Source organism: Carcharodon carcharias, chromosome 8 (assembly GCF_017639515.1).
Source record: "Carcharodon carcharias isolate sCarCar2 chromosome 8, sCarCar2.pri, whole genome shotgun sequence".
Taxonomy (NCBI): domain Eukaryota; kingdom Metazoa; phylum Chordata; class Chondrichthyes; order Lamniformes; family Lamnidae; genus Carcharodon; species Carcharodon carcharias.
Window position 1 is genome coordinate 48,315,362 of NC_054474.1, and position 21,331 is coordinate 48,336,692.

The window sequence follows — 21,331 nt, forward strand, 5'->3', positions numbered from 1 at the left end:
TTCTCCCAGCTGTAACTACAGTTGTACAACTGTTTTGTGCATTCCATAGTTCTTTCAAGCTGTAAAAGTCCATAGCGAGTGGTGTGACAGGCATTGAAGGACATTTTCTTGACTTCAGGCTCCTGCACAAACAGTTGCTCTGAGATACTGCTGCAGTAGTAAGCATCCCCCCTGGAATACAGCATGAAAATATTCCAAAGTGCTTCACAGGGTCATTATAAAACAAAAATTGACACTGAGCCACATAAGGAGATATTAAGGTAAATGATCAAAAGCTGGGTCAAAAAGAGGTGTCTTGAAATAGGAAAGAGAGGTAGAGAGATGGAGAGTTAGGGAGTGTATTCCAGAGCTTAGAGCCCAGGCAACTGAAGGCATGACCACCAATGGTGAAACAATTAAAATTGGGGATGCCCAGATTTAGATGAGCACAGATATCTCAGAGGGTTGTGGAACTTGAGGAGGTTACAAAAATAGGGAGGGGAAGGCAATGAAGGGATTTGAAAACAAGGCTGCGAATTTTAAAATTGAAGTGTTATTTAACCAAGAAACCAATATAGGTCACTCAGGGAGCAAAGGGATGATAGGGCTTGGTGCCAATTAAGATACAAGCAGTAGAGTTTTGGCTATCCTCAAGAATGCTGATGTTCGGCCAGGGGTCTGTTTAAATAGTCATGTCCAGAGGTGACATAGGCTTAAATGAGGGTTTTGCAGCAGATGAGTTGAGCCATGGTTGAAGTCGGCTGATGTTATGGAGGTGGAATCCATTTTCCAGAGCGTTTTTACTGCTTGAATGGGGAGCCCAGTGGTCAGGATTCAGTCAGGTTTTCCGGTTGAAAAAGTTTACTTTAATAGGAGGACCATGTGAAGGTTGCTGTCTCCCTCCCTCTCTCAACAGTGACCTATTGGCACCACTTCCAGGTCACTGGAGCCAAGGTCAAGACAAGGGTGCATCTCATACAGAAACTGGTGGGTATTACCCAGGACAGCAGAGCCAACATGCTCCACACTGCTTCGCTTGCCCTGGTCTACCCAACAGCACAGTACTGCTGCTCAATCTGGTTCAGGAGCTGCGACACAAATATTGCAGATATCCATCACCGGGAAACCATGAGGATTATTTCTGGGGCATTGAGATCAACACAGCTCGAGTGACTTCCTGCGCCAGAGTACAATGAACACCACAAAGCTGTAGGGGTTCCCCTTTTCCCTCAGAGAACCTCCCCACACTCAAATTCATGACACCAGATTCACAAGTGTATGCCTTGAACAGAATGACAAGCAAGGCAAGTTTCTTCTGATAATTAATAATTGCTTTATTGAATCATCCACAACCCCACAGTACAAAACCCAAAATTTAAAACAACCTATCCCCAGTACCCGACACAAAGTCACCACGACTCGGTTAAAACTTACAAAAACACAGGCAAAATACCAAGTCCTGACCTGAAACCTTAAGAAAAAAAACCCCCTCAAACCAATATCACCAAGATATGGCTGAAACAAGTTACAAGGTACTGGCAGAAAAACACTAAGTTCTCGCCCCAAACCTTCATAAAACCCTCAGACTAATGTCACTACAATTTGGCTGAAACTTACAATCCCCAACACGGCTGGTCTGTCCAGTATTGATTGTAGGCCTGAATCAAGGTGACCAAACATGGCCTTTCTTCTGACTGCAGCCCAGAACCTTCAGGCCAGTATCACCATGATATGGCTGAAAATACATATAATCCCCAACACAGCTGGTCTTTCTGGTGAGAACTGTAGATCCGTGAGCCAGGTTGACCCCTCCTGACTCTCCTTCTTGACTGCAGCCCAGATGCTCAGATCTGCTCTGTTTTTATAATAATTTAACTCAGACATGTCAAAACATATTTCCTGTGGTTCCAATACCCATTAAGTTGATTCCAAGCAAAGTCCAGACAAATGTCATCAGCTCCTGCTGGTTGAAACAATACAGGATTTTCCAAGGAAGATGTATCCAGATGGATATTATCAGTTCTCATTGTATGAGCAATTCTTCTGCTGTTTGAGGTGGCACAGTAACAGCACCTGGCTCCAAAGTAAATGACCCTATTACAGTACTATTGTCTGCAGTGGTTGAATAATTCCTTGAATAATTCCTTGAGTGTATTGTATTGATGATGTGTCCTTTGTGCCATTGTATTGGTAATCAGATCTTGATTGCATTATTCAATGTCCAAAACCCTTTGATGAGTCACTGAGTTTTCTCTAAAGATCCGAATTAACCCCTTGCTGCCCAGCTCTGTACTGCTGACTGCAGCTTATCTTCTTGAAATTTATAGTTCCAATCATGAGGTCAAAACATGTCCATGGGTCTGAAATAATGTTCCATAAATTTCCCAGTTGGAGGAGATTTCGATCCTACAGCACTCCCATTGACACAGGGCCTGAAAAAACCCCACACACCTGCCTGAAACCCCGTAGCCCCTACTGGAACACACTCCACACCCAACAATCCGACAGCCCCACCTCATGATGGTGCACTTCCAGGTTGACTGCAGCATCACCAACCACAACCTGGTAATTAACCCACTGGTGAAGTCCCAAGTTTCAATCTTTCATGGAAAATCTGGACAACCTCAACTGCTTGAGGATGGGCCAGGGAAGATGTGGCCAGTTGCTGCACAAGTGGAATGTGAGGAACAGCTCAAATTGTGACTGTGGCCATCCCAATCAGACTATATCCCATACACTGGACCTCTACCCTGAGAGATCCATTCCTGGTGACATCACAACCATTCACACTGTGTCAGCTGAAGCTATTGAATGGATTGTTAACCTCAACACTGAACTATAATTGCTCCCCCTGCCATACAAATAACAGAGATGGAAATAAGCAATCTTAGTGATGTGGTGGAAGCTTGTCTCAGGGTCAAATATGACACCAAGGTTGCAAACAGTCTGGTTTTGGCTCAGGCTGGATTTCGGATAAGCTGTCTGACAACTTGAGATAGTGCGGAGGTTGAAGAGGTGGTGGTGAGGTAGAGCTGGGTGTAGTCAGTGTACATGTCAAAATGATACTTTTTTCAGATGGGCCATCACGTAGATGAAAAATAGGATGGGACCAAGGATAAATCCTGGGGGACACCTGGGGATGTGGGAGTGGGAAGCATTCGGATTTAAATTGATATTAAAAGGAGTTAATTCAAATTATTACTGTAATAAAGCCATAAACATTTCCTGCCTTCAGCAATGTGGTTATTCGATCCGTTGGATAATTCTGAGGGCGTATTATTCCCATCTCGCCTGCAAATATGAATGCTGCAATTGGATTTTGAAGTGTGTTTTGCAGGGTACAGGAATTCAGCCAGTCGCAACGCCAAGCTGCGACTTTTGCCTGGAACGGTTGCAGCTATTCCCCAGTCCCGCACTGGAAGAATTCCATGTGGAACCCAAACTCGGAACTCTGGTTTAAATCAGCAACAACTGCATAATCGTTAACGGCATCAGCAAATTTACCTAGCACAAGCGCTTGAGCTGGTTCCGGAGTGATCACTCATATTGAAGACGACCCCAAACTCCTAGCTGGGACATATGGCGAATCGTCTATTGGGGTCACTGGCCGATAAATTTAAGATACATAACAGGAGAAAAAAAGGTAATGTCTCTATTACACAGGAGTAGCAATTAATCGTTCAATAGATTTTTTTTAAAAAAAAATTCTGCTTAAAGTGAAAATTTAAACCACAAAAGTCGTTATTTTTACTGTTTAACCGCCACCCTGCGCTAGCAATCTTCTCCCTTGTCTTGCTGTCTGTTTGAAAAAGGCTTTGAGATACTATCTATGTTAAAAGATATTCCATAAATGCAAATTGTTATCTGTAGGAGCACTGTCTCCAAGAAAATCACTGCTTTCTTAGGGTTTATGATAGAATGACATAAATCATATCGCCACATATCATCGGCTCATTTGAATGGGATGTGATTGTGGTAAAAATGACGATTCTTCTGCCTTATTTGTTACCAAACCATTCTTCCTGAACACATCGACTCCTTTTTAAATGAAATTAAAGCACAATAGTGCGGATGCTGGAAATCTGGAACAAAAACAGAAAATGCTGAAAAAACTTAGGCCTAACAGCACCTGTGAAGAGAGAAAAAAACAGTTAACGTTTCGAATCCTTATGACTCTTAAGTGACTGAATTTCTTTCACTGCAACGAGGTGAAGATGCTAGTGTTGGGGAATGGACGCTCTTCTATGCATCAAGAGCATTCAGTTCAGATGTGTAGCACAGCTACTTGTATTTCTCAAGTGCCTTTATCATAGGAAAACGCCTCATGGCATTTAACAGGGGGAAAAATGTCAAACGAGTCTAACGCATAGGAGATTGTAATAGAATGGAGTGTCCAGGGATGTTGTAGGGTTAGAAGAGTTTACAAAAGGGGAGGGTGAGATCATGAATTGATTTAAACGCAAAGATGAGAATTTTAAATTCGTTGTTTTGGGAGGCTGGCAGCTAATATGAATAGACAAGGAGAGGGATAGACGAACAGAATTTGGTTTTAGATAGGATATAGGCAGCAAAGTCTTTAATGAGCTTAAATTTACAGAGGACAAAGTGTGGGAGGCTAGCCAGGCTAGCATGGGAATAGTGGAAAAGGCTTGGATGAGGATTTCAGTAGTAAATCAGCTGAGATAATGGCAGAGGTGGGTGATGTTGCAGGCATGGAAGTAGGCAGTCTTTGTGATGGAAAGGATTGGAAGTTTAGCTGGGGGTCGAATAGGAGATTGAGGTTGCAAATCTGGTTCAACTCAAGTGAGTAGGGGTTGGAATGGAACAGATGGAAAGAGTTTCTCAAAGGATATCGAACTGAGATGTTGGGTGGAATTTTATGGCAGTGGGATTTTATGTTCCCGCCGAAGTCAGTGGAGTTTAGAATGGCTCGCTGCATTTTAGGGCCCCAATCCTGCTGCAACAGGTCCATGAAATTCCAACCATTAACTTGGTTTCTCTCTGCAAAGATGCTGCTTGATCTGCTGAATATTTCTGTCCTTATTTTAGTCTGTGCTGGTGTCTATACTCCACACAAGCTTCCTTCATTCTCTCTCCCTCATCTCTACCTATTAGCATACCTCTTTCTCATCTATTTGTCTAATTTTCTGCTGAAAATATCTAAATTACTGGACTCAACCATTTCGTGAGGTAGTGAATGCCACATTCAAAGCACTCTTGGTTCTATTTTTAAGCAGCGAATGGTTAGGATTTGGAATACAATGCCTGAGAGTGTGGTGGAGGCAGATTCAATCGTGGCTTTCAAAGGGAACTGGACCATTAGCTGAAGAGGAAAAAAATTGCAGGGATATGGAGAAAAGGCCGGGGATTGGCACTAGGTGAATTGCTGTTGCAGAGAATCAGCACAGACATGATGGACCAAATGGCCTCCTCCTGTGCTGTAACCATTCTAGGATTCTATGATTAAAGAAACTACTTCTATTTTCCTATTGGATTTATTAGTAACTATTAGCATTTATAGATCCTAGTTTTGGATTCTACCACAAGTGGACACATTCCACATTTATCCTTTGCAATCATTCATAACTTTAAAGAACTGTATCAAATCATCTCTATGTTTTCTCTTTTCAAAAGATAAATGGCTTCTTTCTCTAAAGTTGTAATCTCTTAGTTCTGGTACCATCCTTATAAATCTTGTGTACATTCTCCAGTGCTTCTGTCCTTCTTATAAGATGGAGACGAGAATGGTGCACAGTACTCAAACTACAACTTGACCAGGTTATTGACAAGTTTAACATAACTACACAACTACACTTGTTTTGAATTCTCCTCACCTGGAAATAAATCCCAGTGCTTTGTTAGCATTTTTAATTGTTTTACTGAACTATGAAGCTGCTTTTAATGATTTGTTCACCTGTATCCCTAGATCCCTTTGCTCTTCTACCCCAATCAGCTTATTTTATTTTGGTTCTTTATTTCCATATTGGACTTTTAGAACAAGCAGACAAAAGAGAGGAAGACTGGATTCAAACATATGTCCCAAAAGTGAAAAGCCATGAATAGCCAATGCTAAGTATCCCTTGAACATATGGCACAAAGCTCTCGACCAGACATTGAGGGTTCATTGCAGTTCAGTTCCTTTTCCCATAATATGCTCAACATTCCAGTTCAATAAAAATGTTTTAATAAAATTTAATAGTTTTTCTTGTTTTCCCCCAGATGTAGTTCGAGCTATATACTTTCGTAAAAAGGAATTGAACCCGAAATCTACACTGCGAGAATTTTCATTTTATTTAATTTTTCTTTTGGATCTATCCATATGTAAGTATCAAAACACATTACTGTATATATTTTCTAATGCATTATATATGCTTATACCTATCCTGGTTATGGATAGATTGTATAAGATTTTAAACAGTTTGTTGGTTTGTATGACTAGGTAAGATGTCTACTGGTCTATATAATTTGATGCTTGATACCCATAATGTAGGTGTGTATTGGATGCTAATGCCCTGCATCATTGAGTACTGAGGCCCTCTCAACCTGCTACACATATTATGATCAAGACTGTAACACTAGCAACCCGTGCACTCATTGTGCAATAGACTCATACTATGGCCTAAGCATCTGAAGAGCAGTCCAAATGCTCAGTGTCCATATAAAACAGCCATTGCCGTGGAGCCCCATTTCCTTAGTTAGGACTTATGTTTTTTTAAAGAGTGGATGCCAAAAGTTGCAGTGTTCAGTTGCACCTATTTCTCGTTACTGCTCAGCCAGAACTAAAATTATCAAGAACTTCTTACAGCTGAACTTCAACTGCTGTATGAGCTTGTTTCTTCAGGCAACTTTCACCATGTTCTAGCTCTAAAGGAGTTACAAATGTCGCAGCTAAGAATGAAGAATGCAAGACCTTAAAAGATCAATAAGAATCTGTCCTTAACACAACCACCCATGTTTAGACCCTATACCTAGACCTGTTCAAAGGAATCTACATGTGGAGACTGATGCTTCAACAATAAATGCAAGGAATTGAGCACAATCCTACAGTCAGACCTGGAAACTATTTCCCTGATGGATCTGCCAGTGGCTGACAAGGAAATTGCTGTGTTTAATTATATGTTGCTTGGACTTTACAAGCAATAATCAGCGATATCAAATTTTGTAACTTGCAATGTGCTGTTTTATCATGCCATGCCAGTCAATTGGTCTGCTTTCCTATGGAAGATGGCGGCAGATAAGTGCAGCTTACACTTTTACTAGGTTGCAGTGTCTTCTAGACGTTTCATCACGTAAAAATCCATTCTTCCTCAGGGCCAATGTAAGGCTCCCATTCATCTGTGCGAACCCCCTTGGGAGCCCAACAAGCATTGGAAATGATCCTTGATGTAGGAAAATTAATTGGGGCTGGGTCAGATTTGGATGATGTAGGGAAAATGTCTCGCCCTGTTGGAACTCTGCCCCAAAATGGGCTAGGAATTCTCCATCACTGAAGACTTTATAGGCCAGCTAAATATATTTTTATTAATGTTACTTAAAGTAAATTTGAATCAGTTTTAAACGTTATGGTATTTGTGATGTTTTTAAGAAGTACACTTATGATTCTTAAAATGTTATTTAACTTTCTTTATGTATTTAAGTGACTCAGCAGGAAAATAGGTCTGAAATGCACAAAAATGTCATTATGGAAAGTAAAGATTTGCCAGACCACTTCCACAAACCATGGATTCAATCCCTATTCTGTTAATAAGTAAAATAGCAAAAAATAAACTATTTTAAAACTGAAGAGGTAAAATCCACAAATGTAATGCATATAATGAGGAAATGTACTCTCATAATTATCATTGTAATGTTTGCGGAGATTATCTAAAGTTTCAATTTTAAGATAATTCAGAGTGCCTTAAGATGAAGGTATTATCATGTACATTTTTTAGTGTGTGGGTCACAGGTCGAGATAGGAAGTATTGCAAATTTTTGCTGCTCATATTAAAGTGTGGGAATTCAGTCTGGTATGCATGATATTGTTGGTGATGTCAGATATACCTTCACAGCTTCCTTTCTTTTGCAGTGACCTTTGGAATGGTAAATACCAACATGTATTTCTTCACCAAAGTTATGTCTCACCTCTTCCTAGAAACCAACTCCTTTGTCAATGGCATAAACTTCAAGTCGATAAGCAGCATAGAAAATTTCTGGGAGGTATCAAGAAATCTCTTAAACAAAATGTATACTTTTACCATAGTCTTCTAATAGCATATTAATAGTGCATTGATAACTGAAATGAATAGGAACTTTGGGTTATCATAATTGAGAAAAACAGATTTGCTTAAAGGGGAAGGTAAGCCTTAGAGGAATATTTATTGATCAAAGTGCTCACTGATTATATAGAAAAAAAGTGTTTTTGTAAAAGAGACATGTTGTTGAAGCTTTTTATCTTGCACTCACCAGGACAGATGCAAGAATACCAAATCTCAAAGGGAATAACAATATATACTTCATGAGAAGAGGGTGCTTATTGGTTGGCAAGTGGACTCTGATTGGTAGAGTTGTTGTCATGGAGAATGCACCAGGGAACAGTTAACTGCCAAGCTTTTTTTAACATTCAAACCAGGCAAGTCGAATCTGATTGGTCAAGGCATTGCAATGGGGAATGAACCAGGGAATGGCTGTCCCCAAGACTTTTGTTCAGTTGAAAAAGGCATAATGCGTGGACATATTCTTTTTGTTTGCAGGGAATAGGGCCCTGTGCCTGAATACATATAGCTTCTAGCATGCATAAGTGAGCCACACACCGAGCCCAACTGATTATCTTAAATTGGTTATTAGTGTAATTCTTAGCACAATCGGGATTGTTCAGTAAATGTCGCCCAATCGCAGAATTACATCTAATGTTGGACACTCTGCTTTGAGTTTTGCAAGCACGGGCCGGTTGACTTCGGTCAGTACTTTGTTTGTTGCGAACAGCCAAAGGGACGTGCTGTTTGATACAATCCACCAGTTGTTGGGATGTACGGCCTACATACCTGGCATCACACCAGCACTGAAATTCATATACCACATTGCTCATTTGTGTGGTTGGCAAAACGTCTTCTTGCCTTGATGACTGCAACCCATTAATGAATGGTGTATGATGGTGTATCATTGTTGGACTAGTGTAAGATCAATAACCTGCCTGGTAGTGTATATGATAGGATTGATTCTTATGGTTCTCTGTGTTCACATATGTATGTGATGTCCCTTGATTCCTTCACCTTTGCAAAGACCTTACAGGACGTGCATATTGATAGCAATGCCATATCCATGTGCTCATTCAACATTGCTAGCCTATTCACTAATGTGCTGCTCAAGGAAGCCATAGACCTTTGCACCACGTTCCTATATTATGGTGATCTAGGTGTGCTGCCACTTTCTGAAGCTGTATTCATTAAATTTATGAACTCAGCAACTTACACAGTTGAGTTCAGCTTTACTGACACCATATATGCCCAAATAGATGGTGTTGCCATGGGATCCCCTCTAGGCACAGCTCTTGCTAACAAAATTGGCCTTCCCCCAATTCAGATCCTTAATTTCTGGGCCATCGTTGTCCTTTTCCACAACTACCTTAAATCTTACTGAGTTATGGTCACTATGGACATGAAAACTGGGGGTGTGGTAAATAAGAAGGAGGAAAGCCTTAGACAACAGGACAATATAGACGGATTGGTCAGATGGGCAGAGCAGTGGAAAATGGAATTTAATCCTGAAAAGTGTGAGGTAAAGCATTTTGGGAGCATGAACAAGGCAAGGGAATACATGATGAATGATAGGAACCTATGAAGCACAGAGGATCAGAGGGACCTTGGTGTGCATGTCCATAGACCCTTAAAGGCAGCAGGACAGGTAGATAAGGTAGTTAAGAAGGCATACAGGATACTTGCCTTTAATAGTCGAGGCACTGAATACAAGAGCAGGGAGGTTTTAATGGAGCTGTATAAAGCGTTGGTTAGGCTACATCTGGACTACTGTGTGCGGTTCTGGTTACCACACTAAAGGAAGGATGTGATAGCACTGGAGAGGGTGAAGAGAAGATTCACCAGGATGTTGCCTGGGCTGGAGCATTTCAGCTATGAAGAGAGACTGGATAGGCTGGGGTTGTTTTCCTTAGAGCAGGAAAGGCTGGGGGAGGACCTGCTGATTGAGGTGTACAAAATAGGGGCATAGATAGGAAGAAACTTTTTCCCTTAGTGGAGGGGTCAATAACCAGGAGGCATAGATTTAAGGTAATGGACAGGAGGTTTAGAGGAGATTTGAGGAAAAATATTTTCACCCAGAGGGTGGAGGGGTGGTATCTGGAACTCACTGCCTGAAAGGGTGGTAGAGGCGGCAGCCCTCACAACATTGAACAAACATTTAGATGAACGCTTGAAGTGCCATAGCATACAAGGTTACGGGCCAAGTGCTGGAAAATGGGATTAGAATAGATAGGGGCTTGATGACTGGCGCAGACAGGATGGGCCAAAGGTGCAAAACTCAATGACTCTATGACTCTATCTTCGCCGGTTTCCACGAGAAACGTGTCTTCCACAGAATGATCCCTAACCTCCTACCCTTGCATACTTCCAATACATTGATGATACATTTGCTATATTTGAACCTGTAACTGCATATAAAAAATTCCTCACATACTTTAATGGGCTCCATCCTGCGCTCAAATTCACCTTTAAAATGGAGCAGTCAAGCGAGCTCCCTTTCCTCAATACGCTAATTGAGAAATCTGCCAATGGGTTTTCTACTACTGTCTCCCGCAAGCCCATCTTCACTGGTTAATATACACATTGGGATTCCTACAATTCCATGTTCTGTACATTTCCAAAACCCGGTTGATACAGTGCCGCACAACAGACTTGTGATCAAAGTTAAAGCTCATGGAATAAGCGGGAAAGAAGCAACATGGATACAAAATTGGCTGAGCATCAGGGAACAAAGAGCAGTGGTTAATGGATGTTTTTCATGCTGCTGGAATGTTTGTATTGGAGTTCCCCAGGGGTTAGTGTTAGGACCCCTGCTTTTCCTAATATATATTAATGATCTGGATGTTGGTGTACAGTGCACAATTTCAAAGTTTGCAGATGATACAAAACTTGCATGCACTGTGAACTTTGTGTAGGATAGTGCAGAATTTCAAAAGGAGGTAGACAAGTTGATAGAACGAGTGGGTAAGTGGCAGATGAAGTTCAATGCAGAGAAATGTGAAGTGATTCATTTTGGTAGGAAGAACCTGGAGAAACAATATAAAATAAAGGGTACAAAAGGGATTCTAAAGGACTGAAAGGACCTGGATGTATTTGTGCATAAATCATTGAAGGTGGCAGGACAGGTTGAGAGAGCAGTTAGTTAAGAATACAGTATTCTAGTTTTATTAATGGGATATAGAGTACAAGAGCCGAGGAGGTTATGTTGAACTTGTATAAGATACTAATTCAGCCTCACCTGGAGTACTGTGTCCAGTTCTGGGCACTGCACTTTAGGAAAGATGTGAAGGTGTTAGAGAGGGTGCAGAAACGATTCACAAGAATGGTTCCAGGAATCAGGATCTTCAGTTATGAAGACAGATTGGAGAAGTTGGGACTGTTTTCCTTAGATCTTATGACCATAGCTGATCTTAATTGCTGCTCAAACCAAATCCCAGAGCGAAAATTGGCTTATGGGTCATACCCTTTTGTTTGTATTCTGAAAACAAGAAGACATACTGATCTCAGCAGTAAGAGGTCCAGCAACACTTTTTGGGATTTTAAAAATTAGAAGTAAAAGTTTTATTAACAAGAATAAAAAAACTTAAGCACACAAGATTACAGTTCACAGAATCACAGAATCACACAGCGCAGAAGAGGTCCTTCGGCCCATCGAGTCTGCACCGACACGTGAGAAACACGTGACCTACCTACCTAATCCCATTTACCAGCACTTGGCCCATAGCCTTGAATGTTATGACGTGCCAAGTGCTCATCCAGGTATGTTTTAAAGATGTGAGGCAACCCGCCTCCACCACTCTCCCAGGTGGCCCATTCCAGACCGTCACCACCCTCTGGGTAAAAAAGTTTTTCCTCACATCCCCCCTAAACCTCCTGCCCCTCACCTTGAACTTATGTCCCCTTGTGACTGACCCTTCAACTAAGGGGAACAACTGTTCCCTATCCACCCTGTCCATGCCCCTCATAATCTTGTACACCTCAATCAGGTCGCCCCCTCAGTCTTCTCTGCTCCAACAAAAACAACCAAGTCTATCCAACCTCTCTTCAAAACTTAAATGTTTCATCCCAGGCAACATCCTGGTGAATCTCCTCTGCACCACCTCCAGTGCAAACACAGCCTTCCTATAATGTGGCAACTAGAACTGCACACAGTACTCCAACTATGGCCTCACCAAGGTTCTATACAACTCCAACATGACCTCCCTACTTTTGTAATCTATGCCTCGATTGATAAAGGCAAGTGCCCCATATGTCTTTTTCACCACCCCACTAACATACCCCTCTGCCTTCAGAGATCTATGGACACACACGTCAAGGTCCCTTTGTTCCTCAGAACTTCCTAGTGTCATGCCATTCATTGAATACTTCCTTGTCAAAGTACTCCTTCCAAATTGTATCACCTCACACTTACACAATTAAGGTTAGCCTTACAAACATTCTTCCCAAAAAGCCTGCCCACTTGATCAGACCCACAAGCAAACACCTTCCAGGCAACACTCCCTTATAGATATTTAACTGTATACAACCCGCTAATATTACCCAAGGAAAACTGCTGTAGCTTCAATAAAGGCTTAGCACATGACCTGTAACTCACTTCCACTCTGCTGTGGAAAACCAAACTTCAGAATAAAACTGCTTCTTGTAGCCCAAGACTTTTTTGGCTTGCCCAGATGGTTAATTCAAACTGCATATCCTCCCAGCTCAGAGCTAACAGCTCTCAACTCAAAAGCTCAAACAGGTCAAGTTGCTACCTCAACAGCTCAAACAGCTGAATCTCCCCAGCTACTCTACAGTAACTCTAAAATACCTTTTGTCCCCTTTCATCTTGGATTCCATTGTTTTCACTCCTCTTTGAAACTCAAACCCTGGGCAGAAGTTTCCCCTCTTCGGTTGGGCACACACCCAATCCAAACAAGAGTTAAATAGTGCGTGATGACGTCAGGCGAGCGTCCTGATATCATCATGCACTCTTGCGATCTTTCACTCGGCGGGCACCGCGGGTGCTGGAGTGACGCCCGCCATTAATTAACAGGCCACTTAATGCAATTGTCTGAAATTTTTCATTGCCCTTGCAATTTTCTGCACATTGCATGGGCAAAACAGGCTGGCAGCCAGCCGACATTTCCTTGAACCTCATCCATGGATGGGATAAAAGGGGTTAGCAGCATTGCCATGTGTGAGTAGTGAGCAGTTTTGGAAATAGTTTGCAGCTGGTTGCTTATTGGTATTTGGCAGCTTCATCTCTGTTCAGGGTTTCATTCCTAGCATTTCCAGGCCTCATTGATATCTGCCAGGCTCCCAGAGGATTCAGACCATGTGGACCCTTCCAGGTATCAGGCAGTCTTCCTTTACCCTGGTAATAGGGATTGTGGTCTCAGCTGGGGGAGCCTCCTCCTCTGAGGAAGAGAGGGGCAGAGGGGAGAGGAGACCATGTATCCCTATAGAGCCTCCAGGGGAGGGAACTGTGGGAGGAGAGGCGCAGACACAAGGGGTGCAGAGCCAGCGGGTACTCCAAGGTGGAAAGGGCTGCAGAGGACACCACTATCCCGCTGCCAGGGTTTACAGGAGGCGATGCAGCTACCTCAATATGCCTGAGGTGCAATGCCAAATGAGGCATCACCTCTCAAGGGAGACCATCACCTCCATTTGCCAGATGATTGGGGTTGAGATCAGCTCTGACGGTGTGGGTGGAAACCCCATGCCAGTGGCTCTGACGGTCACAATGGCCCTCAACTTCTATGCCTCCGGTTCTTTCCAGGGCTCAGTGGGGGATTTGCGTGGAGTCTCCCAATCAGATGTGCACAGTTGCATCAAGCTGATGATAGAAGCTCTGTTCAGGTAGGGACTGACCTTTATTCTTCACCGTATGGACAAGGCCAGCTAGGCTGAGCAAGTCAGAGGCTTTGCAGCAATTGCTGGGTTCCCCCATGCCTTGATCCAATGCTCCTTCAGCTAGGCTACCAAAGATCAGCTTCAAATGCATGCCAAGGCTGCCCCCTCTATCCCGGATGTCTGAAAGTACCCTTTCATTTGAACACAAAGAACACTCAGTGCCTGTGCAATAAAGTTCAGAGACACATACTTCCAGCATTTCAAACTGGCGTACCCTGCACCAATGAAATAAAAAGATGGAGCACACTCAGCCCATGATGACAAAACCAGATTTACAAATTTTGACAAATACATACTATTTACAACCTCTCTGTTCTTAAGTCCCAGACCAGTATACACTAACTAAACATAAATTAACATAAAATCACCTGTGACCTGTCTCTCTTGTGCTCTTGGTGCCTTTAACTTGCATTTTCAAGTGCGTTTTCATCTTGGTGCTCCCCCCTCGCTGACACCGGCATTGGAGACAGCCTGCTGACCCTGCTGTCCTGTTGGCCATGATGACCTTGGCGGGCGTCCTCTGGCCTGTGGAGTCTGTACTAGCACCCCCTAAGAGGGAGCGGCCAGTGCCATGGCTGGCATCACCCTAGGCATCGCAGCTTCATCAGATGCCACGGTCACTGGCAGAGGGGCGGAGGAGCTGCTGCCGTCATCCGGAGCACCCTGAGAGGAGCTAGCAGAGACAACAGGCAGCTCGTGCACCAACATAAGGTCACTGTGGTCCTCCCTTTCACCATTGGTAGATGGGCACTGAGCTGGGATGCTGGGTGCCTCATCCATCTCCCACACTGACACTCACCAGCTGAGGTCATTGCCTATGTGAGAGCTTGCAGGCCTGAGCGCAACCCAGGAACCCCTCATTCTGTTCCTGGAGCTGCCTCTCCATGACAGATACCACTCAATGAAGGAAGCAGTGCGCTCGCCCATGATGGTCAATGTAGTGCACATGCTCCGCGTGGATTCTCCATCACAGAGACCATGGCACGCATACCCTCATGGATCTCCGCCAGATGCTCCCACACATCTTGCTGGACATCCAGCATCTGCTGCCTAATGGACAACTCCAGAGGCTCATCGTCAGCCTTTGGCTGAGCATCGTTCTGGTCCCCAGTACTCCTTTGACTGCCAGCACCCTGGGCACTCTCTGCCTCCACCTGCACCTCATGCAAGTGTGAAGTGCCCTCACCAATGTGCACCGAGATACTAGCTGTCAAACTAATGCCCACCAAGATGCTGGTGTCTGTGCTGGTGCCTGTTGCAGAGAGAGGGTGTGACACAGGTGAAAATGATGCCCGGTGGTCCTCCGGTGTCAGGGGTGATCTTTCAGGGTCTGCAGATGGTGAACCTAAAAGGAAGAAGAAGGACATGTCATTGGTTAAAGTCATCACACTGTCACTGTGCATGCCATGTACCTTGGTGAGACAATGGAGATCTGCATCACGGTGCCATCGTCTTCCAACGATCAATGGGGACACCAGGTTCGAAGCTCACATCAATGAGGAGACAGACTAGGATGGCTGCACAATCTGAGAGTCCCATCTCTGTGCACTGCATTTTTACCTTCGGCTGGCACCCCCGCCTCTCCACGCCCAGTTGCATGAGGAGCGTGCCGGCTCTCCAGCTCAAGGGCCGCCTGCTCAAACCGGGAGAGCAGCATCAGTAGGTTGGGCAGGCCTCCACCTGTACATGATCTCTCTGCCTGGTTATGGTTCGTCTTCTCCTGAAAGGACAGAGGAGCATTGATTAGTCCACTCCCTACCTGCAGCGCCAATGCAGCCTGGCCAACCCCACCTGAGGGACACCTTGCAGGGCACATCTTGAGTCGTGGCCCTCGAGCCACAAGGCACTCAGTCCAAGTACCCAGGGCTCACCCTCTTGGCCAGCTCCAGCATCATTGACAGTTGGTACTCAGACTCGAGTATCCCTGAGGTCCACGGGGGCCAGCCAGACGTTAACACTTCTGCACACTGACTCATGCCAACATGGTACTCACCCTTCCTGAGCGCAGCAGGTCATTGAAGTGCTTCCAGCAATGCACCCATGTGTGCTGCACCACATCATGGCTGCTCACCAGGGCTACCACCTCCTTCCATGCCCTTTTGGTGAGGTGCGGTGGCCTCCTCCTCCCATCCCTGGGAACAAGGGTGTCCCTCCTGGCAGCCATTTCCTCCATGAGGACATTGAGACATTTATATCACAGAATCACCGAATCACACAGTGCAGAAGAGGCCCTTCGGCCCATTGAGTCTGCACCGACATGTGAGAAACACCTGACCTACCTACCTAATCCTATTTACCAGCACTTGGCCCATAGCCTTGAATGTTATGACATGCCAAGTGCTCATCCAGATATTTTTTAAAGAATGGGAGACAATCCGCCTCCACCACCGTCCCAGGCAGCTCATTCCAGACCGTCACCACCCTCTGTGTAAAAAAGTTTTTCCACACATTCCCATAAACCTCTTGCCCCTCACCTTGAACTTATGTCCCCTTGTGACTGACCCTTCAACTAAGGGGAACAGCTGCTCCCTATCCACCCTATCCATGCCCCTCATAATCTTGTACACCTCGATCAGGTTGTCCCTCGGTCTTCTCTGCTCCAATGAAAACAATGCAAGTCTATCCAACCTCTCTTCATAACTTAAATGTTTCATCCCAGGCAACATTCTGGTGAATCTCTTCTGCACCCATTGCAGTGCAATCACATCCTTCCTATAATGTGGTGACCAGAACTGCACACAGTACTCCAGCTGTGGCCTCACCAAGGTTCTACACAACTCCAACATGATCTCCCTACTTTTGTAATCTATGCCTCGATTGATAAAGGCAAGTGTTCCATATGCCTTTTTCACCACCCCACTAACATGCCCCTCTGCCTTCAGAGATCTATGGACACATACGCCAAGTTCCCTTTGTTCCTCAGAACTTCCTAGTGTCATGCCATTCATTGAATACTTCCTTGTCAAATTACTCCTTCTAAAGCTTATCACCTCACACTTTTCAGGGTTAAATTCCATCTGCCATTTATCTGCCCATTTGACCATCCCGTCTGTAGCCCAAGACACTCAACCTCACTGTTAACCACCTGGCCAATCTTTGTGTCATCTGCAAATTTACTAATCCTACCCCCCACATAGTCATCTATGTTGTTTATATAAATGACAAATAATAGGGGACCGAGCACAGTGGTACACCACTGGACACTGGCTTCCAGTCACTAAAACAGCCTTCTGTCATCACCCTCTGTCTCCTACAACTAAGCCAATTTTGAATCCACCTTATCAAATTACCCTGTATCCCATGTGCATTTGCCTTCTTTATAAGTCTCCCATGTGGGACCTTGTCAAAGGCTTTGTTGAAATCCATATAAATTACATCAACTGCACCACCATCATCTACACACCTGGTCACCTCCTCAAAAAACTTGTTAGGCATGACCTCCCTCTGACAAAGCCATGCTGACTATCCCTGATCAAACCTTGCTTCTCCAAGTGGAGATAGATTCTCTCCTTCAGAATTTTCTCCAATAGTTTCCCTACCCCTGACATGAGACACACTGGCCTGTAGTTCCCTGGCTTATCTATACAACTCTTCTTAAATAGCAGAACCACATTAGCTGTTCTCCAGTCCTCTGGCACCTCCCCCGTGGCCAGAGAGGGATAAAAAGTTTGGGTCAGAGCCCCTGCAATCTCCTCCCTTGCCTCCCTCAGCAGTCTGGGACACAAATCATCCAGACCTGCCAACACCTCCAATACCTTGTCACTACCTACATCAATTTGCTCAAGAACCTCGCATTCTCTCTCCCTGAGTTTGATACCTTCATCCTCATTTTCTTGGGTAAAGACAGATGTGAAGTATTCATTCAACATTGTACCGATGTCCTCTGGCTCCACCCATTGATTGCTCCCTTGGTCCCTAATGGGCCCTACTCTTTCCCTGGTTATCCTCTTCCCATTGATATACTTATGGAATATCTTGGGATTTTCCCTACTTTTATCACTCATCAGAAAAGTGGGGGGCTGAGTGCCCACCCAACCTGCCTTCCCACCTGGCATTTGCTGCCGCACTCAAGTGCATCGTCCGAACGGCAGCCAGTCATACTTCCCTGACACTATTTCTGAGCCTGCCTGGTCCTTCTTTATACCGGCCGCTGGGTTGCCATTGGACCCGATGGCTAACAGGTCTCTGCGCCCGCTCAGCCCTTCCTGGCCAGTGACGACCCGTGTTTCACGTTGGGCCGGCCTTAATTGGCCCGCCAACATGAAATTGCGGTCAGGGCCTGGTCGCAGATGGCAGTCGGTTTCGTGGCTGCTCCCAGGCCTACCTGCCCAATGGGGGCAAAATTCCCAGCCCATAAAATCTTTCATGTCTCCAGCTTGTCTTTGTTTTTGGGTGAATAAAATATAACATCCCAACTTCTTGTCTACCTATGAACTCCTGCAAGATGAAAATATGTGTCTTTGCACCTCTGAGTTCCCTTTGATGTTCAAACAAACTTTCAACTTACCTAAAAATGCAAATGTTAGATCTAACCCATTTATTTGTACCTCAAACATAACACCTCTATCCTTTTCATGTTTTAAACCCCCCAAACTATCTGTTTCTTATTAATCTCTGTCCAGCTTAATTAAATCACATATAAACACACACACATGCATGCAAACACAGCCTTTTCCACAGAATAACACAAAATTCCCCAAAAATATTTTTAAAAAACATCCATTTCTCACATTAGAGAAAAGAAAGCTGAAAGGAGATTTGATAGAGACATTCAAAATCATGAGTGGTCTGAACAGAGTAGATAGGGGAAAACTGTTCCCACTCATGAAAGGATTGAGCACAAGAGAACACAGATTTAAAGTAATTAGTAAAAGAAGCAAAAATGATATGAGCAAAGACTTTTTCATGCAGCAAGTGGTTAGGGTCTGCAATGCACTGCCTGAGAGTGTGGTGGAGGCAGGTTCAATTGAAATATTCAGGAGGAAATTAGATTGTTATCTGAAAAGAAAGAATGTTCAGGGTTATGGGGAGAAGGTGGGGGAATGGCATTGGGTGGATTGCTCAAACGGACAGCCAGTGCACACATGATGGGCCAAATGGCCTCCTTCTGCGCCATAACAATTCCGAGATTTTGTGATAAGATTGGTCTTGTCGGCGATCTTATAAATAGGGCCCAAGCCATTTCCTCACCATGCAAGGCTGATGTCAAAATAGAGTGCATCAAAGCTATCCTGTGGGATAATGGCTACCCCAGTCAGATCATTGCCTGCTATATATCGCACAAACTCATGAATGGGCCTAAGGCTGCCACTTTCAGTCTTGAAAAGTGCCCAGTTTACCTCCGATTACCCTGGAAGTGTCAGGTGTCTCTGCAATTTGAGCAACAGTGAAGCTAGCCATTTCACGCTGTCACCATGCAGTAGCAACAGGAGTGATATTCCCCACCAATAGGATGCTGCTGTCAAGCCAAGAAGACATTCTGACATAAAAGCAAAAAACTGCAGATACTGGAAATCCAAAACAAAAATAAAAATACCTGAAAAAACTTAGCAAGTCTGACAGCATCTCCGGAGAGGAATACAGTTAACGTTTCGAGTCTGTATGACTCTTCAACCTTGTTGAAGAGTCATATGGACTCAAGACATTCTGACAATTACACAATGAGTAATATGGTATATGAATTTCAGGGCTGGTGCCATGCCAGGTATGTAGACCTGCATCCCAATGACTGGTGGATTGTATCAAACAACACGTCCCTTTGGCTGTTTGCAACAGGCAAAGTACTGACCGTACTCAACCAGCCCATGCTTGCAAGCCTCAAAACAGAGTGTCCAACATTAGGTGTGATTCCGTGGCTATATTAAGAATCACCCCCTAACAACCAATTTAAAATTATAGGTTGGCCTTGTAATGTGGCTCACACATGTGTGCTGGAAGCTACATATATTCACACACAGGGCCCTGTCAATTGCAAACAAAAAGAACAAGTCCACACATTGCACCTTTTTCAATTAAATAAAAGCCTGGGATGGGCAGACATTCCCTGGCTCTTTCCCCATTGCAATGCTTTAACCAATCAGAGTTAACTTACCTGGTGCATTCTCCATGGCAATGCCTCTACTAATCAGAGTTCACCTGCCAACCAATCAGCACCCTCTTCTCATGCAGCAAAAATTGTTGCCCCCTTTGAGATTTGGTATTCTTGCCTCTGTCCTGATGAGTGCAAGATGAAAAGTTTTGACAGCATGTCTATCTTCAGCTATACTCAAGTTCTGTATTAACAAGCAACTGTTTTTGTAAAACTTAAAATGTTATTAGTGGCATGAAATGCTTGAATCAGATCTCTGCTGCCCCTCACCACCCTGACACCCCACCACTAGCAGACTGTTTAAATGTCAGCATCAAGCGGGTATTTTCATGTACCTGAGCTGCTCCATATGAAACAGCAGAGACCCTTCAGGCTGACCTTAGAGATTGTAAAGACCTGTACAACCCTGGGAAACCACAAAATGACATTTAGAATGCAGAGTATCCTGGTGATGGTGCAATTTCTTTGAGTAAGTGGTCCCAGGTGCATTCAGTCCAATTTCATGTCCTGCCCCTGCTGTCTCCTATCAAAGTACAATGGATAGATGAAGATGCTGCTCGGGTGTAACAGTTGCAGAGGATATATCAGGCTTGGAGATCAACCTGAGGGTGTCCATGTGTGCGATGAGATTAAAACTTAAAAGAAAGCTCTGGTATACTCTATTTTTTTCTCTGTAAAATGGGAAGTAGTTTGAACACAAAGTACTCCCCCTAAACTTGTGTGCTCCAAGTAATCATCCAGGCCAGAATTTATTTTAAAAAGTAATAACCGAGGTAGGACACAACTAAAAATATTGTTTCATTGTTAAATCGGAAAGTTTTGCCAAACTCAATTTAAACACTTTTTAATGAAATATACCCAAGTTTGCCCAGCATATTATAATTATCAGTTATGGTGGAGCCAAAGGCCAAAATGTTAGTGGTGTTCAAGTATAGTAATTGTGCAGCTATAATACATAAAAGACTAAATGGATTTAATAATCCCATTTTTTTGTTGTTTATGTATTTTCCTAATTTTACTTCTGCTTCAGATAGACTCAATGGCAATAGAATCAGTGACCGGAGCAGATTTTTCATTTTTTTACATGCTGTTTCTATAGCTAAGACTAACAACTTGGAGACAGTGTCCAAGATGGCTAGAT

General features: G+C 43.8%; 1 protein-coding gene across 1 annotated transcript in view; it reads left to right on the forward strand.

Moving 5' to 3' along the window:
• Window positions 1-3,458: 3,458 nt before the first annotated feature.
• Window positions 3,459-21,331, forward strand: part of LOC121281113 (polycystic kidney disease 2-like 2 protein) — a 78,132-nt gene continuing 60,259 nt past the window's right edge. Inside the window, exons 1-3 of the mRNA XM_041193812.1 lie at window positions 3,459-3,622; window positions 6,199-6,300; window positions 8,045-8,175. Of these exons, the coding sequence (XP_041049746.1) occupies window positions 3,559-3,622; window positions 6,199-6,300; window positions 8,045-8,175 (297 nt within the window). The 5' untranslated portion in view covers window positions 3,459-3,558. The remainder of the gene's footprint in view (window positions 3,623-6,198; window positions 6,301-8,044; window positions 8,176-21,331) is intronic.